We start from the raw sequence: 19,113 nt of genomic DNA, 5'->3' as shown, positions 1-19,113 counted from the left end.
ATAAATGCTGTTCTTTTGAACTTTCTATAAATCAAAGAATCCTGAAAAAAAGTACCAGTTTCCACCAAAATAGCAGCACAATGGTTTTCAACATAATAAATGTTTCTTGAGCATCAAATCATCATATCAGAATGATTTATGAAGGATCATGTGACACTGAAGACTGAAGTAATGATGCTGAAAATTCAGCTTTAACATCACAGGAATAAATTATATTTTAAAATGTACTAAAATAGAAAACAGTTATGGTAATGATATTTGACAATATTACTGTTTTTACTAAATCTAATTAATCAGTACATATGTAATGAAAAGGACAATATATAATAACAGTAAGTTTACATATATAAATACTGTGCAATCCGCTCTATTCTATACAAATTTTTATAATATACATACATAATAAATTAATCGTATGATAGATGTAATTCAGTGATTAACAGACCTTAAAAATGGTTCATAATATTCACGTCTCAAGTCTTTGGAGAAAGAAAACTGAACACTTTTCATGTTAAATACATTTAAAAATAAAGTTCATTCTACTTCAAGCTACATTAGCTTAGCATAACAAACTTCTGCATCTTACTTAGCATTATTTGTATGCTATTTGTCCTTCCACATGTCCATACAAATCAGTTAATCTTCAACTATCTCATATTCAGGAATCATTTACCCTGGAGAGCACAAAGATTTGTTTTTCCTGTAGAAGATACAGTAGTTCACCAGATGTAGCTGCTAACTCACAGGTGTGAGACATGACTCAGCATGGTCAAATCCTCAGGTTTGCAACACAGCAGGAAACCATGATCTCTCTTCAAATGAGCCTTTGATGACACCAAGTAAAACCTGACAAAATCTGAGATAGCCCTGCAGCTATTTGACTTCCTGTCAAACACTACCAGACCATCAGCTCTGTTGCCATTCAGTGGATCTTTGTTTTGGACCCATATACATTTTGTCCAGAGGACAGACATAAAGATGTAAAAAACAGAGCATTTGACATATTATATTAAGTATGAGAAGCATAAATTGAATATTACCCATTAGCATCCCTGTTAAAAAAACAGCATATGCTGGTTAGGTATGTTTTGAAGCATGGCAGCTGGTCATCTGCTGGTTTAAGCTGGTCAAGTGCTTAAACCAGTTCATGCCCAACTAAGGACCAGCATAAACCAGCTCAAACCAGCTGCCATGCTTCAAAACATACCTAACCAGCATATGCTGTTTTTTCAACAGGGATGCCAACATTAAATATTTCTTAATATTTAAGTCTTTCTTTCTTGCTCTAAAACTCGTGTGCCAATATCTATCTTTGTCAGCTAATCTGAAATGTACCTCACCCTTGAGTGCTCCTCTATGGGCAGGAGGACATATGCTGGCAGTGCTCCAGAAGACAGTTGCATGCTGGGAGCAGAAATCCTCTGTGTCCATTTCCCATCTGCTATGGCACATTGTGTGTCCCCCCTGCCTACACTGACCTCAATGTTTTCCAGTGTTTATTTCATGAGAACATGATTTTATTCAAGCTCTTTAATGTAATGAATGCTCACAGGATTATTAGCAAAAAAAAAAAAGAAAAAAAAAAAAAGATCAGTTTCTATAAGTACTGTCTGCTTATATTCATGTATTTGAGATATTTAACAGGCCACCAAAAGACATTAGGACCCAAATGCATAGTAGAATACATTCAGATTTCCCTGAGACAGAGGCATCCCTCTGACATCAAGAAAGCTTGTCACTTGCAGGAACTGACTGTACGAAACGTGACACAGGCGATTCATGCACATTTACACCCATGCAGTTATGCATACATGCACGAACACACAGCACAGATGCCCTGAACAGAAGGGGCTCTGGTCTTTTTAATATTCTGCTTGGTAGGTATGTGCACCAAACAACAATACTGCCCACACTGCATTAGCTAGAAGCTCAAAGAAGAGTGTGTATGAAGAGAGGGAGGGTAATGCAATGGCATTGTGTGGTTTCATTTTACATCATTTGTAACCTTCTGAATCATTGTGACAACACAATACACATTTATACACCCCCGGCTCTGATAATACAGAATTCACTCAGAATAATATATAGAGATGCACAATATATTAATGTCTAAGTGAATGTCATCTAACATTCACTTAGAATTTATCTTTAAAACATTAAATGTAATCTAAATGTAATCTTTGGCAGATCTCAAAACGAATATTCATTTTTCATACTGTACATAATGTTGTGATGTCTAAATTGACTTGTAGCATTTAAAACAGGCACATTTTTTAATATTATTTTAATAGGAATTGTAATATTAAGCATTTATTATTTAAATAATTATAAGCTGTTTTGAATATAGCTGATGCAAATTGGTGTCAGTGTGAAAACCCATTAAATAGATAATTTAATAGTGAACTATTCCTTTAAATGCTTTTGGGGTCACTGTAGATGGCCTCAAGCTAATATTAGCATGGACCGAAAGCCACAAAACCCAATTTTGATATCATGGGCTCTTTAAAACAAGTAAAATAGAATTATTCAGTTAAACCGTAATGGACTAAGAGAGATAGGCCAATGGAGGAAAGAACAAGTGTTCCTGACTTCAATTGATTTAATTTGAGCTGCAAGCAACTGCCTCATCACTTCGTGAGAATGACTCACTCTCTCTTTGCGTGACTCACACAGATTATCAAAGTGCTGCGGGGACAGTTAAAACTTCACGACACCATAGTTTTTTTATAGAAACCCTTTTTCAGCATGGCTAAGAGACGAGGAAGGGAGGAGGAATGGGGGGCAGATGGTTTTGGTACCTAACAGATGAGAATTAAAAATGCTAGCTTTCAGAAAGCTAAGTCACATATCATACATAATGGTGACATTACTACAGGGATGTTCAGTATGCAATCTGAGGTTGGAGTACAGAACAATGAATTATCATCATTCAAATGACTGGCATCATGTCACTTTCACACAGCTTTCACACTGTTGCTAGTCACGTAATCCATCTGCCCTGAATTAAAACCACCATCCAGATGAAAACATGAGTCTGCCAATTAAAAAGGATTTTGTCAACTGGTAGTACTATTATGGCCATCACAGGCATGTGCTGTTAGCAAGTCACATGCAGATGTAAAAGAACAGGGACTAACATCGTCAAAAAATATTAATCTTTTAATTTTTTTATATTTTATATGTTTTTATATAAACTTATTACATATAATATGTATTAATAATATATATTATTATATATATTTTTAAAATATATATTATACAGACAAAATGGCCAGCTGCTTCAATTACCCTCCCACCAAATGCTAGCATAATGTATCCTGATCTTCAAGCAGAAGGAACTGGATGAAATCAACCCACAGTCTGACTTGTGATTGTTTCCCTATTTCTGTCATAAATGGAGTTTGAGTTCCTTGTCACTGTTGCCTTTTGACTTGCTTAGTTGGGGACACTTAATATTCTGCAATATTATTGATTTAACGGCACTGACACTATTGGATGAGAACTGAACAGAGCTGGATAATGCAACACAGGCTCATTGGAAAAATGAACCTTTGTCAATATTTTTGCAAAACACAAAATACGTACCAATACATACATATCACTGCAGTTCCTAACAGAAATGAACACTAGAGGCAGTAAAACAGCAAGCACTTTTAATCATTTTCATACACAATTATGATTACAGGTTCAGATTATGGATTAATAAAGACTTGTTTTCACGCGGCTCCTTGCACAATTATGTTATGACCTCAAAACACTTTTTACCATAGTGCATGATTTGTAAACGAATATATTTTGTAGTTTGCATCACTTACCCAGCCCCATATATTCAGTTTTGCTGTCATGACAAGCTTGCTCAGTAGCTCAGCTGGTACAGAATTGTACTTGTGATGTGAAGAGCTTGGGTACGAATACCGTGAAAGATGACAAGTCACGGAAAAAGAGCTCAAAGACTAGAGTTCAAAAACAAGCTAAAATGCCAAGGTTACAATTGCATTTTCATGTCACATTTGCTTTTGTTAACACTTTCAGGTAGGTTTAGGGTTTAATGTAGGTGTACGTTATTAAACGTGATGGAGCATTAAGCTTTTAGCGCCACTCACTGGACATTTCAATTCAGAACTGCGGTGATACGTACAAAATCCAATGTAATAAAACGTTGCCATATTCATGTTCATCTGTTCTGGAAAAAAACTAAACACGCTTTTAGCGCCACTTACTGGACATTTCACTTTGAAACTGTCATGAAATGTGCACAACGCAACGTATTTTGAGTTTTGCAAAAATGTTGACACGGGTACGTTTTTCTAATAAGCCTTGGCTGAGATAATGACATCACTGTTTTCTGCAGAGCTGCTTTATAGATAAATTGATCTCATTCCATAATCGATGAACTTCAGTTATTGAACTGAACTGAATCAACACTGTTGTCTAGAGCTGCTTTACAGCAGAATTGAATTCTTTTTGCTTCACTGAATCATTATTTTACGGTTTATCACTGTAAAGCTGCTTTGAAACAATCTGTATTGTATAAAGTGCTATATAAATAAAGGTGACTTGACTTACAAAATGGCGTGAAACGAGTTGTCCTTCTGGCCTGCATGCAAACACTAAGACGTAGTATGACCAGAGTAGTCTGATTTGAATATTGTTTTAAATATTTAAAATATCATATAGACAAAATGTCGGGGAACGAGCTGTCCTTCTGGCTTGCATGCAAAAACAAACACACGGCAGGCCTAGAGTAGTTGAACGATAATAACAAACATAGGCGTAATTTGAGGGTGGAACAGGTGGGACATATCCCCACCACTTTTTGAAACATCTCGTGGCACGGATATACTGTATCTAATACAAAAGAAACATCTATAGTTGATTATCAATTCGTTTGTTTGTGTTAAATAATAGGCGATCTGGCGCTGTTATCAGTGGCGCAACAGTGTTCTCTTGGCGTTTGTGCACACTGCGCAGTCTTCACACGGACGAGCGCTTCAATCTATCGCTTAACGCTGTTGTGGAGACTCGTTTCGGTAAAATCTCAAAAAACAAAATGCACATAAACGTGTCCCTGATCTTGATATACAATCACTGATGAACATCATTGGTTTTAATGAGAAAAAAAGAAATAAATTATACGAGGGAGGATTAGAACCCAGAACCTCTTGCACGCTGAACAAAAATTCTACCACTAGTCCATCAGTACTAATGATGCATGCGGATCCACGTATTTATTGATGAATGCAAACACTCTCGAGACTAACAATATTGTATTATAGTAGATTTAAGGATGAAACTATCATATTAAACATGAGGTCCATGTCAATAAATTTTGTGCATTTACAATACACCCCCATCCCCCCCCCAACCACAAACATTCCTCCTGTCCCACCCACTTTTTAAAACAAAGTTATGCCACTGATAACAAAATATACCTAAATGAATCTGAATTCAAAAATTAAAATTAAAATCTCGTTCAATACCTAACTCTTCTTACCAATTTGTTCTACTGTGAGTAATGATACAAGGATCATTTTGCATGGTTGGCTGGTCTTGCCAACAAAATAATATTAAATGTATCATAAATATTTAATATCACTCAGACTTTGGGCATAGTATCTTATTTTCTAATTGATTCCTGTAAATTGATCTGTATAGTATAAACTTTGTCTAATGGCAAAGCGACTGTCCTCACAATTCAATTCAAAAACCTTTCTTCCTCAACTTCATTTCATTCTGTCGTCCACATTTTTAACAGCATCTCCTAATTTGGTGTGACTCAATGGGAATGTGTGTAATGCCCCCCCAAGAGGCTAATGTCATACTAAAGATGCCTTCATCCACCAGCCCGGCAGGTCTGGCACGACATGGAGCCACATTTGCTGGCTGCCTCCATATATGTAACTCCTCTGGCTAAGTGGCTTCCAGCTGCTCGTACAGACAGCTTTATGCTGAAATACATGATTTCACTGCCTCCCCTCCCCAGAGGTCTGACCGCATAACTGGGTGGGGTTTGGGTGCAGAGAGGGGCAGAGGAGAGCATGCTGTTGTGCAAATAGAATTAAGCCAATCGTAGAGCGTGAGAGTCAAAAGAGGACACGACCGTCTGGGGCCCGACTCCGAGCAGCTGCTAGGTATCACAACGCAGGCCGGCACGCTCCACACCCCAGTGAGTGTTGTTTAACATTCCTGTCCATTTGTGTGCAAAGCTCCATCTGGATTACAGATCTAGATGGTTCATCTAAATAATAGGATGTAGCCAACAGATCGCAAATCACTCATCAGATTCAAAAACGTTCACTGAGGCCATGAGCGAAAACATAAACATGTTGGCAGTTGCACTCGAAACGGCAATGTAATGGCTAATAAACTAATAATATGTTTACCTAAAATACACTAAGATGCTTTGAATAAAAGTAAATATGCAATATAAATCAGGGTGGGGTTGATTTATACTCATTTTTGTGCTTTGTGTTTCTTTCCAATCTCAGGGTGACAGAAAAACATACAATCTAATAGAGCGCATTCACACTAATGTACAGCTCTATTTTGATATATCAGATGTTTGTCCTGTCTGTCTAATCCCTTAAGACATAACTGACTGTGTTTACATTAATTTTGAGTCATGAAAGAATTTTGGGATGCAAGTGCATTCTGATGATGAAAAAACGAAATTCAGAAAATTTCAGAATTGATTCAGAATTGTTAAAGAGAGAATCGCAATGCATCGGGGAATCGTGTTTTTTTTCTTTCACCCTTAATCTAGATAGAAGCCAGGAACCTTTTAATCTACAGTCAAATGCTTAAACTATATCCCACATTTTTAATAAGGGATTAACATGATTCCAGAGAAGCCCATAAACACTAACTGGTCTTGCTCTAGCAGTTCTGACAGGAAGTCCAGTTAATGCGCGTGAATTTCAGAATGAAACTGAATACTCGGTTTCTAATAATATTCTGCCCAGGCTTCCCCTGTCACAATGTAGAAAAAAGTTCAGTCTTACAGTAGTACAGCAAGTACTCACGCGGGATGCGGCTGGCATGCCAGGGTGCAGAGTTTGTGACAAATCCATGCTTTGATGCTGTGACGATGACCCACGTTCCTGGCCGGTACAGGAACGTAAGTGTGACAATCCCATCTCCCCCAGCAAGGCTGGATGCTAAGATGGTCTGGTTTCCACACACCTGAACTCTGGATTCCTTTAGGGGTGACAGGTCGCTGTTGTCGAAAACCTGGACTTTAATCAGCACCTCTGTGAAAACAAGAATTAAAGGCTTTTTAAAGAGGACATATTATGCTTTTTTTATGTTTTCAACTTTCTTTAGAGCGTAATGTTGCTGTTTAAGCATAAAAAAGTCTTTGCTAAGTCACTCCAAAGGGAGTTATTCTCTATATCAGTAAGCACTGGTTGAGTTAGTGTGTTGTTGCCATGTAAAAATCACGGTTATGGTAAGGGGTGTGACAATTTCGAAACACGCTCGAAGCAGTTGACCAATCACAACACACTAGTCCAGCCGACCAATCAGAGCACACTGTGCTTTTTGGAAGGAGGGGCTTCATAGAGACAGTAACTAAACAGAGCGTTGCTGACAGACTGGGAAGAGAGGTGCTTTAAAATAATGTGTTTTTTAAACATTCAAGCATGAAAACCTATTGTAGTAGACCCCAAAAACAAAATCAAAACTCTTTTAGCAAATATTTTTATAAAAGAAAATCATTTTAATACAGTAAGTTCAGAACTGACATGTACCGACCAGGGTTATTATCATTTACTAAAACAAACCATACACAAATTTTCATTACTTGAAATAAAATAAACATTAACTGGAATTAAATAAAATGTAAAAAATTTAACCAAATGAGAAATGAAAACATTTAAGTTCTAATATAAGTACTAAATACTAAAATAACTAAAAATAAAAACTACAACAAAAAAAACTAATAAAAATGACAAAACACAAAATTACTAAAACTTAAATTAAAATGAAAACAGAGAAAATATAAAAATAAAATCTAATTAAAAATATTAACTATAATAGTATATCAATGATACAAAAATAATATTGGTATAGATTTGGATAGGGATGCACAGTATATTGGTACCATATTGGTTTTTGTCCAAAATTAGACTTTTCATTCAATAATGAATATATTGGCTGATATGTAATTGTGCATACTCATTTCTCTTATGTTTATACACAAGTTTCAATGTATTGCTGTGTCATCTATTCCAAATCTGCCTGTCCCTCAATGGCACATAACAGCAACTACGATTGCCAGTTTTACATGTTAGTTTAGTTAGACCATCTTTTCCTGTCTAAGTGATCAATAAGTGGTAAACTAGACCAGACTTTGTGCCAAAAGCTACACAAGACTACATCTGTGTATGGTACTAAACTTTAGTCAAGTCTCATTCAACAACACATTTGCTAAGAGTTTATCTTAGAACCTCTAGACCCAATGGCCTACACTGAACAAATGACATGACTATGTTTAGAAGTGTCTGTCCTGATCCGACACGTTAAGTACTCTGGTTTGTTTACATTGAAGACCCGAAAGCATGGAGGGCAGTTGAGTCTCTTGCAGTGAGCCAAATTGTCTGCCACCACGTTCGATTGACACTGGGCAAATGCAGCAAAGCTGTTTCCTGGACATGTGCTTACTGTTCGAAATGTATGACCTGGTTCATCCCCCCCTAGAACTTTTACAAGGGCACATTTGGAGTCATGTAAACAAGGCCACGAAGAAAGCAAGTCTTTGCCCTGTTTTTTGGGCATCTGGGTACACAAGGTTCCTTCTTGATTCCTGAAGTTATAAATATTGTAAATACATTAAAATGCAGTCTTTAAATTTTGTTTTTTATTCTGTGCAAAATATATTTCTATTGCCTTAACTTTTTTACTATAAAGTAATGTTTTCCAACCAGAACCGCATACCAATGTTTGCTTTGCGTTCTGTTCACGCATGCATGCTGTCGAGTCCTTCAGAACCTCTCGTTCTTTTGATTCTAAATGGGTCAATTGATGCATGTTACCATGGATACTAGGAGATGTCAGCAGGCTAACTGTGGGGAAAAAAATGGGTCCCTGCATTTCCTGGCGAAGGGATACAAGTTCGGTTCAGAAAATAAGATCCTTTTAATCAGTCATGGGCTGTAGATCTAATCGCACACCACTGATTGGTGTGGGCGATATATCAAAATTGTTGATACCATTGAAATTTCATAATTCTTGTCACCAATTTCAATATCACAAAAATAGTCTAATACTAGCCAAAATAAAAAAACAAGATTACTTAAGACATGTAAACAGTCAGTGTTAAAATAAGAACAAATAAACTAATGACAAGCAATAGATACTGCCGGTACTACATAAATTGTATAAAGTAATCAAATGTACAAAAACACTGCATAGTCTTCACTGTCAATGAAATATTAAATATATGTTTATTCTTATTAAAGGTAAAAAAAAAAGTGATTCAGTCAAGAGCAGTGAGAGATTTCCTTTCTTTTGTTGTTTGATTAACATTAAATTTACAATGGGAGATTCTCCACAGATAAATTTTGTTGTTATACTTGTCGAACGTCTTCCTCACATCCTGATAGCAATCCCTATGTTAAATGATCTAAATTTATTTTTATATAGATATATCATCTGTGGAAGGCATAGGACCATAAAATTTTCATCCAATCATTATATTTGGTGCAAATGAAATGAAGTTTTTTACGTTCATTATTATTGTAATGTTATGCGGTTTGAGACATGAGGCAGTTTAAAGGATTAGTCCACTTTCAAATAAAAATTTCCTGATAATTTACTCACCCCCATGTCATCCAAGATGCCCATGTCCTTCTTTCTTCAGTCCAAAAGAAATAAAGGTTTTTGATGAAAACATTCCAGGATAATTCTCCTTATAGTGGACTTCAGTGGTCTCCAAATGGTTGAAGGTCAAAATTATAGTTTCAGTGCAGCTTCAAAGGGCTTTAAACGATACCAGACGAGGAATAAGGGTCTTATCTAGGAAAACGATCGGTCATTTTCTTCAAAAAATAAAAATGTATATGCTTTATAGGCACAAATGATCGCATCACAAGTGTCCTACGCCTTCCCTATTCAACTTACGGAAAAAACGGAACTGGCGCCGCGTTCGTTCCATAAGTTGAATAGGGAAGGCGTAGGACATTTAGCGTAAGCTTTTTGAAGAATACAGAATCGTGTTCTGGTGGAAGCACTTTTGATGCGATCATTTGTGCCTATAAGGCATATATATTTTGATTTTTTTTTTTACAAACCCAATTCCAAAAAAGTTGGGACACTGTACAAATTGTGAATAAAAACAGAATGCAATGATGTGGAAGTTGCAAATTTCAATATTTTATTCAGAACACAACACAGATGACATATCAAATGTTTAAACTGAGAAAATGTATCATTTTAAGGGAAAAATAAGTTGATTTTAAATTTCATGGCATCAACACATCTCAAAAAAGTTGGGACAAGGCCATGTTTACCACTGTGTGGCATCCCCTCTTCTTTTTGTAACAGTCTGCAAACGTCTGGGGACTGAGGAGACAAGTTGCTCAAGTTTAGGAATAGGAATGTTGTCCCATTCTTGTCTAATACAGGCTTCTAGTTGCTCAACTGTTTTAGGTCTTCTTTGTCGCATCTTCCTCTTTATGATGCGCCAAATGTTTTCTATGGGTGAAAGATCTGGACTGCAGCCTGGCCATTTCAGTACCCGGATCCTTCTTCTACGCAGCCATGATGTTGTAATTGATGCAGTATGTGGTCTGGCATTGTCATGTTGGAAAATGCAAGGTCTTCCCTGAAAGAGACGACGTCTGGATGGGAGCATATGTTGTTCTAGAACTTGGATATACCTTTCAGCATTGATGGTGCCTTTCCAGATGTGTAAGCTGCCCATGCCACACGCATTCATGCAACCCCATACCATCAGAGATGCAGGCTTCTGAACTGAGCGCTGATAACAACTTGGGTTGTCCTTGTCCTCTTTAGTCCGGATGACATGGCGTCCCAGTTTTCCAAAAAGAACTTCAAATTTTGATTCGTCTGACCACAGAACAGTTTTCCACTTTGCCACAGTCCATTTTAAATGAGCCTTGGCCCAGAGAAAACGCCTGCGCTTCTGGATCATGTTTAGATATGGCTTCTTTTTTGACCTATAGAGTTTTAGCCGGCAACGGCAACGGCAAATGGCACGGTGGATTGTGTTCACCGACAATGTTTTCTGGAAGTATTCCTGAGCCCATGTTGTGATTTCCATTACAGTAGCATTCCTGTATGTGATGCAGTGCCGTCTAAGGGCCCCGAAGATCACGGGCATCCAGTATGGTTTTCCGGCCTTGACCCTTACGCACAGAGATTGTTCCAGATTCTCTGAATCTTTGGATGATATTATGCACTGTAGATTATGATAACTTCAAACTCTTTGCAATTTTTCTCTGAGAAACTCCTTTCTGATATTGCTCCACTATTTTTCACCGCAGCATTGGGGGAATTGGTGATCCTCTGCTCATCTTGACTTCTGAGAGACACTGCTACTCTGAGAGGCTCTTTTTATACCCAATCATGTTGCCAATTAACCTAATAAGTTGCAAATTGGTCCTCCAGCTGTTCCTCATATGTACATTTAACTTTTCCGGCCTCTTATTGCTACCTGTCCCAACTTTTTTGGAATGTGTAGCTCTCATGAAATCCAAAATGAGCCAATATTTGGCATGACATTTCAAAATGTCTCACTTTCAACATTTGATAGGTTATCTATATTCTATTGTGAATAAAATATAAGTTTATGAGATTTGTAAATTATTGCATTCCTTTTTTATTCACAATTTGTACAGTGTCCCAACTTTTTTGGAATCGGGTTTGTAGAAAATGACCGATCGTTTCGCTAGATAAGACCCTTATTCCTCGTCTGGTATCGTTTAAAGCCCTCTGAAGCTGCACTGTAACTGTAATTTTGACCTTCAACTGTTTGGAGACCACTGAAGTCCACTATAAGGAGAAAAATCCTGGAATGTTTTCATTAAAAACCTTAATTTCTTTTCGACTGAAGAAAGAAGGACATGGACATCTTGGATGACATGGGGGTGAGTAAATTATCAGGAAATTTTTATTTGAAAGTGAACTAATCCTTTAATGCCGTCTCTTGTGACGCTTTGCCGAAAGCAGCTGTGTGTATGTGCCTTCAAGTGTTTTGGAGGAAGTGTGGCTTTGAGCTCTGAGGGGAGGGTGGGATGTTATGATTTGAAAGCTAGCTTGCTTTTGCTAGCCACTCCGAAAATGTCCTATTGCACCTTTAATGACAAAGACGACAGCAGGTTTATTAGGCTGCCATCACTTTAAGAACAAATGCATGGATCCTATATACTGATACAAATACGATTTCTTTCTTAACTGTTTATGCACACTTAAAAGAAAAGACTGTGTTTATGAGGATAATTGCAAAGATGGGCATTTTAACACAAAGGTCATGTATTTGACTGTTCAATCTGTTCAAGGTGACAAAAAGTACTCAGTTCAGTACTCACATGCTATATGAGCAGAGGCATCAAATGCGTGCTTCTCTCAGCGCTCAGAAACACCTCAGATACCGTGTGCATATACTGAAACAAATTCCTTTTCACCGCTTTTTCACACTTGAAAGGTTAAAAATCACTTGTTTTTAAACCACAAGGCTTAAAAATGCATTCAAATGACAAGTTTTTGTTGCAGCATGGCAACTTCATAAGAGCGTAACTGTGATAGAGATGATAGTCCAAAATCTACACTACCAGTTGACAAAATTCTACTGGTTAATCACGTCTACTGGTATGTAGCCCACCCCTACTTGTCACCAATATACACACACACAAATTCATATTTTTTTGTCAATTTTTAAAATAAAACCATATATATTAAAACCATTAGACCCTTTAACTGAAAACAGAATCAAGTTTTAAGTTTATGTCTATACACATCTTTAAAGAGATAGTGACATGCTTAATATATTATTACATTATATATATATTTTTTTATATTACACATTTATGATTCCTTAGAGGAACATTAACAGAGCTGAAAAGGCTTTTAAAAACAAAATTTAAAGAATCTTCACTTCCACTTAGCCACAAAGATTTCCTGTACACAATTCCACTTCCTGTCTATTGTTTGAGTCGAAGTGCAAGGCGCAAATAATCCTGGAAACTTTTCTGTGACATAAAAGTTCTCAGCCTCAGCGGAAAAATGAAAACTCAGAAAAAACTTATTTTACTACAATTAAATGTTTATTGAAAACTAAAACAAAAATTTGGCAAATATAAGTATTTTTCTGCCTTTGAGTAGAAAGTGAAAATGAACCTGACATTTTTCTACTTTTTCCATGTTTAGTTCTGTCCATTGTGACAGTCTCTTTAAAACAAACAGCACTTCATTATTTGTTTGTATTAGGGAACAAAATCTCTTCCACTCACACAGTGGCCGTCAGCGTTTCCCTGCAGGCTGTGTGTCTTTGTTATAGGCAGCTGATGAGACTGCACGGAGACCACAGCACTCTGAGTGAAGTACTAATGGACATTTGCCAGCAGTTTGCAAAGTCTCACTTCTAGATAATAAACATTTTCAACAACAACAAACATTTCTACCTTTTTGAAATGTCTTCTAGTACCGCTTAACAGACCAAAAACACCTTAAATGGCACAATTATCAATATATGCCAATGTTTTTTTTTTTAACCCTTTTTCTGCAGATCTCTCTTTATCTCTGGTTTTGTATTGAAAAGCCTTATTGTTCGGGCAAGTGTTTCGCCAAAATTGAAAATGGGAAAAGATAATCAAGTTGGGAAGTCCTACAAGACAAATTTCTGTGAGGTTCAATTTCAAATGAAAATTACTCCAAGTTTTACTCATCCTCAAGCCATCCTAGGTATATATGACTAGCTAGCTTCTACCAGACCACCTTCCATATTCAACTTATGGAAAAAGCGTTTTTTTCATAATTTGAATACGGAAGGCGTAGGACCTAGTGTAAGTGTTTTGAACTGCGAGAGGTTTTACACTTTCTTTGTATGTTGAATACGGAAGGCGGTCTGGCGGAAGCTAGATATTTTACTTTATAACTTGTTAAATACGGATATTTTTCTTACACAAATGCTTTGCTTTGCTTCAGAAGCTTGGGGTAATTTTAATTTTAAAGTGAACTAATCCTTTAACTGGTTAAGAGGTGGTCCTGGTGTCACCAATGGCTCCAGACCACCTGGTTGTTTTTTCAGGCAGGCAGATGAGGTGTTAATAGCCAAGCAGGAATGTCTGCCTGTCAAGAGCCCTGTTTGCCAAAACCACTGGTTTTCACTGGGATGCTTGCAAAGTCTGTAGCCATATCCTTACTGTGAGGGCTGAATAAACAGCACATTTCAGTGCTAAAACACAGACAGTGATGTATCTGTGGTGGCAGTGTCCAAAATGAACACTCACTCAACACCAAATGCAAGAAAAGAATTGGCCAGAACATAATACATACATAAAATATAATACATAATTTAAGTTGATTTGTAAATGAAATATTTTACTGTTGTTGAAGTGATGTGCACAACTCAATTGAAAGTGTCCACATAAGCCACCAAAACAGAAATATTAGAAACAAAATCATGACGTGTCTTATGATTTTGTGAATGATAATGTAGCCAGTGACACAATGTTCTGCGCTATAAGAGAAAAAACGCAAAATAGTTAAGTTTACATAAGAATAAAAATATATAATTAAAAAGTATTTACGTAATTAATTATAAATTATCTCATAAATTAATAGAATTTTAATTTTTAAAATAAATAACAATATAAAAACAATAAAATTATTTTAAAATCATAAAAAATAAATAGAATTACTAAAAAAATAATACAAAACACAGTGGCCATTAAGCAATATTTATGGCAAGTACATTTTCAACTGACATTGGCCGGTCTGGCAAAAAGTTGCCCTCATTGTGTTATAAAGAGCAAACTCTGATCTATCTATCTGTATAAGATGGTTTGGAGAGTCCTGAGTACAGAACATCTCATATATCATTCCCAAAATCCTCACCCTTTTCCCAAGCACCAGCTGGATGATGTCCTTAGCCCAGAAAAACAGTAACTCAGGTCCTGCTCAGCAGGACAAAACGTTATGCAATAGTTAGACAAAAAACATCTAACAGAAAACATACTCCTATTTGTTCTTTGCTAAAATTAGAGCACATCCACTCTTAATGTGATAACACTTCGAGATGCATGGTACATGTCTCCTTCAGGAAACCTCATGAGATGCTTATAAACAATGGATTCTGGAGCTTCTGTAGATATTTTCAGCATATTCGTTGCTATGAGGAAAATAACCAAGCAGCTAGGGGAAAACACCGCTAAGATCCATGAAAAAACCCAATGTAAGATTAGATGGCTCAAGGTCTGACTTGTGACTTGGTACACATTTAGCTCGTACGCTCTGGCATCTTTACAGATTTAAAGGGCTGCAAAAACAAACCAGTCATCCAGAGTGCAAGACTTAGCTAGAAGGGAAAAAATAATCTTCTAAGGGCTCTAAAGGTGTGGATACAACCCCGGGGAGGAAAAGAACAGCAGAAATGTGTTGACTCAGCTCTAATGAACCCATTGTTGCTCAGGGAATTTATAGACTTCTGCTCTGCTTGATGAGAGGAAATGTTTGAAATGTCGAGCCTGAAATTCACAAGACTGCTTGCTTCATCTATCAATGGTAGGCACTTACAAAAGAAAAAGATTTAAGACAATTTATCAAGAACAAAAAAGCTTCAGCAGAACCTATCATGAATAAAAACAACATTTGGAGCCAAGTACAAAATTTAAAATTACTTTTAACAGATAATGTATAATTAACTATAACATGAATATTTATATGTTGTGCATACAAGGTTAATACAGGCCGTATGAACACAACTGTAACATGATTGAATTGTTCCTCTTTTCATTACTACATTTTTTTTTATTTACACTGAATGAGCTGCCAAACAGTAACTGTAACAGTCTGCTAAGAATACTGCATGACGAAAAAGGATTACAAGCAAAATTAGGAACCCTTTCTAAAGCCTAATCCAGATTACCGTTTCAAAACATCGCTAAACTCATATTAGACACAATACTGCAAAACTGAGCAAAAACACAGATTTAACATAATAAACAAACTGCTGCGCCAGAAGACGTTTGGCTGTAGTGTATTTTATGGGCAACGGGCCTTCTTGGGTTTAACATAGATGATGTAATCTCCAATTTTTCATGCATTTTTCCCTACAGTTTTTTACGCCCACCAATCAAAATATCTAGACACATTGTGATGATGTGAAGCAGGATCTCCTCAGAGGTCAGGTTTACAGGGGCTCTGCTGCTGATAAATCTGCCGTTTCCTCTACGCATGAGGGTGTCTGGTGTCAACAAAGAAATTCCTACCTTTGAACAGCTGCCTGGGGAGTTCATGGTGGGCTGATGGCCAGACACACACTCCTTAAAGTTGTTATGGCCCATGTAAACCAGAAAATCCTGCCAAGCTATTCTGTACCCTTCCGCCCACGAACAGTCCCAGCTATAAAGAGCCTTAAATAAAAGATCTGCTGTCAAAGCACATGACATCACCTTAGAAAGACCTTTCTATGACCTGCCAAAGCAGGTGCTTTAAATTTGCAAAATCACAGAAGAGAACTCAATTCACTTTATATCTATCTCTAAGGGCCTGTTTACACCTGGTCACTTCATGCGTTTTCTCTGATCTGATTTATAAAAACGATTGCATTTACACTTGGCCACATAAATGTGTCTCCGCAAAACGGATATAAATCCGATCTTCAATTCCCGCACTATATGCAGATTTCACAGAGTTCACGTCACCGAAAGCAACAAATATAAGCTGCATTTTATTGATCATCGGCTAATTTCAAAATCAAAGACTGCAATAGGAGACACTGCACTGGTAAGATCATTTAGTCTCATTACTTTAAATGAAGATGATTGTGTTTTGAGCGCCTGCAACTTACTTTTTTTAGTTTGATTTGCGGCAGTTTGCGCGTTGCGCGTAGATACTTAGCTGCTCATATGTGGCGATACGTGCTGCAGTAGCGCTGTCATGTCTGGCTAGTTCTGACTGGAATGCGTCCCAGACCACCTCCTGAAGTGGTTTGAGCAATCGGATTTATATCCGTTTCGAATGCGTTTCGGAGGGCATTTAGACCTGGTCTTTTCACGATCGGACAGCTATCTGATCAGTGAAAACGCATGAAGTGACCAGGTGTAAACAGGCCCTAATAGTGGTTAATGGAACCATTTCAATACAAGTTAAACTCGACAACATCTGTTGATTACCACAATTTTTTTTTTAACTCTTACAGAATTTTTCATAATTTATAGCACAGCTATTGACAGAATTTTCTGGCAATCCATGTTTTCAATGTTATCCGGTAGGGGGCCTATTACGCATCTTCTGAAATAGTACAGAAACTCCGGATCAAAACACAGGCAAAGAAGCAGAAACAAGCAATAGAAACATTCCTTATAGACATGTTATAAAACGGTTAGTTCCTGTCCTTGATTCTGATTGGTCAATAGCTGTGTTTTATTCACGATAAAACACGGCTATGACCGCTTCACCCAACGGTTCTGTGTATCACTACACAACACCCTTAGCAACCACTCTTAGCAATGTAAACTGTATGTTCTCAATTGATATTGTTCATTGAAGCTTACCGTATTATGTAGAAGAGTGTTGTGAGAAAGCGATCGAACGAGCGAGTGTATTACCTGCATTCAGATTTACCATTTTCCTTCAGGTCAGTCCTATGTTCATAATAAAAAAATCTGTTTAAATGTCCTATGTATTATCTTGTCCTTTTAACAGTTAAGGGGTTTTCCTGTGACTGACAGCGCTAGTCAAAGCATTTGTCAGTTGCGTCTATTTCCGTGTTCACAACAATTCAGTCTTTTCAATGTAAAAGTCTACGCTATTGACTGACAAACTCATAAAGACAGTCTTTGCCGCCATCTAATGCCGTAATAAATGTAACTTCTGTTGCTGCTCATGATCAGGGACTATTTTTTACTGGTGGAAGGAAGGCTTTTAGTGAAAGTTTACTTAATGAACGTTGCATTGATACATATTTTTGGCTTTAATATTTGTATTGTGTGGCAACCGTTTTATAAAAGCAATAAAGTACTCGAGGCTAGTGCTGTATCCGCTTCGCATCATGCCTAACAACACCCTTCAGCCGTGACTTATTCATGATACAGCATAGCCTCTCGTACCTTATTGCTTACTTGAATAACGCGATCATCAAACATTAAACAGCATATGAATCAAAACTGCCTAATGTTACTGAACAAAATGTCAACCCATGAAGAGGTATAGGACTGTGCAAGCTTTGGGGGTGTTAATGGACTCAACCTACTCCATCTGTGACTTTAATTTTTCACTAGGAATTCCACTGATAAATACAATTATTTTAAAAACGAGTTGAAATAATGCGGGCTGATGCCTTCAATAAAAGCATATACCATTGATTAACAACCTTATTGCTCACAGTAGGTCTGTTTTATCATTAAAAATCAATTCCCCCGTAGAGAAAATTAATGGGATGTATACTTCCAGAACCTGACTGTTGCACTCTATTGTAAACTGATCTGTAATTGAAATCATGACTGATTTGATTTCACTGGAGCTTCATAAAGTCATACAAGTTTCAATGACATCTAATAAAAGAGGCACAATGCAGCGATTGTGTCCCAAATAAAAGCATAGAGTGGCAGGCCGGGGCAGCACTCAAACAAGCGCTGTTATGGTAACACTCGTCTTTGCATGAGTGGAGGATTTAAAACCACCTTAAGGGGAATCTCATGAAATCTACTGGAAGTTGACAATGCAATGACTTACTATGTGGCGACTGGACAGTATCCTACACAATTATGAACACAAGACAAAAGGGAAGAGCAAAACAACTTTTTTCAAACGTTTATGAAACCACCCCAATTCTGACTTGGATATAAGTCCAAAACTATTATAGGAGGAACAGTACAACTGTTTTTCAAACTATGCAAAACGGGCAGGGTCAACACCTGCCTAAAGGCAAAG

At 37.0% G+C, this 19,113-nt stretch overlaps 1 protein-coding gene across 3 annotated transcripts in view; it reads right to left on the bottom strand.

Annotated features, from left to right (window-relative positions):
• The window catches only part of fam171a2a (family with sequence similarity 171 member A2a), a 38,864-nt gene that overhangs the window by 16,062 nt on the left and 3,689 nt on the right, over nucleotides 1–19,113 (bottom strand). For all 3 annotated transcript variants that reach the window (XR_007928812.1, XM_051886301.1, XM_051886300.1), the window contains exon 2: nucleotides 7,023–7,250. Coding sequence is in view for 2 of the 3 variants with exons in the window: in XM_051886301.1 (XP_051742261.1) it covers nucleotides 7,023–7,250 (228 nt within the window). In the remaining variant the exon portion in view is untranslated. The remainder of the gene's footprint in view (nucleotides 1–7,022; nucleotides 7,251–19,113) is intronic.

Source organism: Ctenopharyngodon idella, chromosome 3 (genome assembly GCF_019924925.1).
Source record: "Ctenopharyngodon idella isolate HZGC_01 chromosome 3, HZGC01, whole genome shotgun sequence".
In the NCBI taxonomy this organism is placed as follows: domain Eukaryota; kingdom Metazoa; phylum Chordata; class Actinopteri; order Cypriniformes; family Xenocyprididae; genus Ctenopharyngodon; species Ctenopharyngodon idella.
Note: the sequence above shows the minus strand (reverse complement) of the source record. Positions and strands in the feature narration are given on the sequence as shown.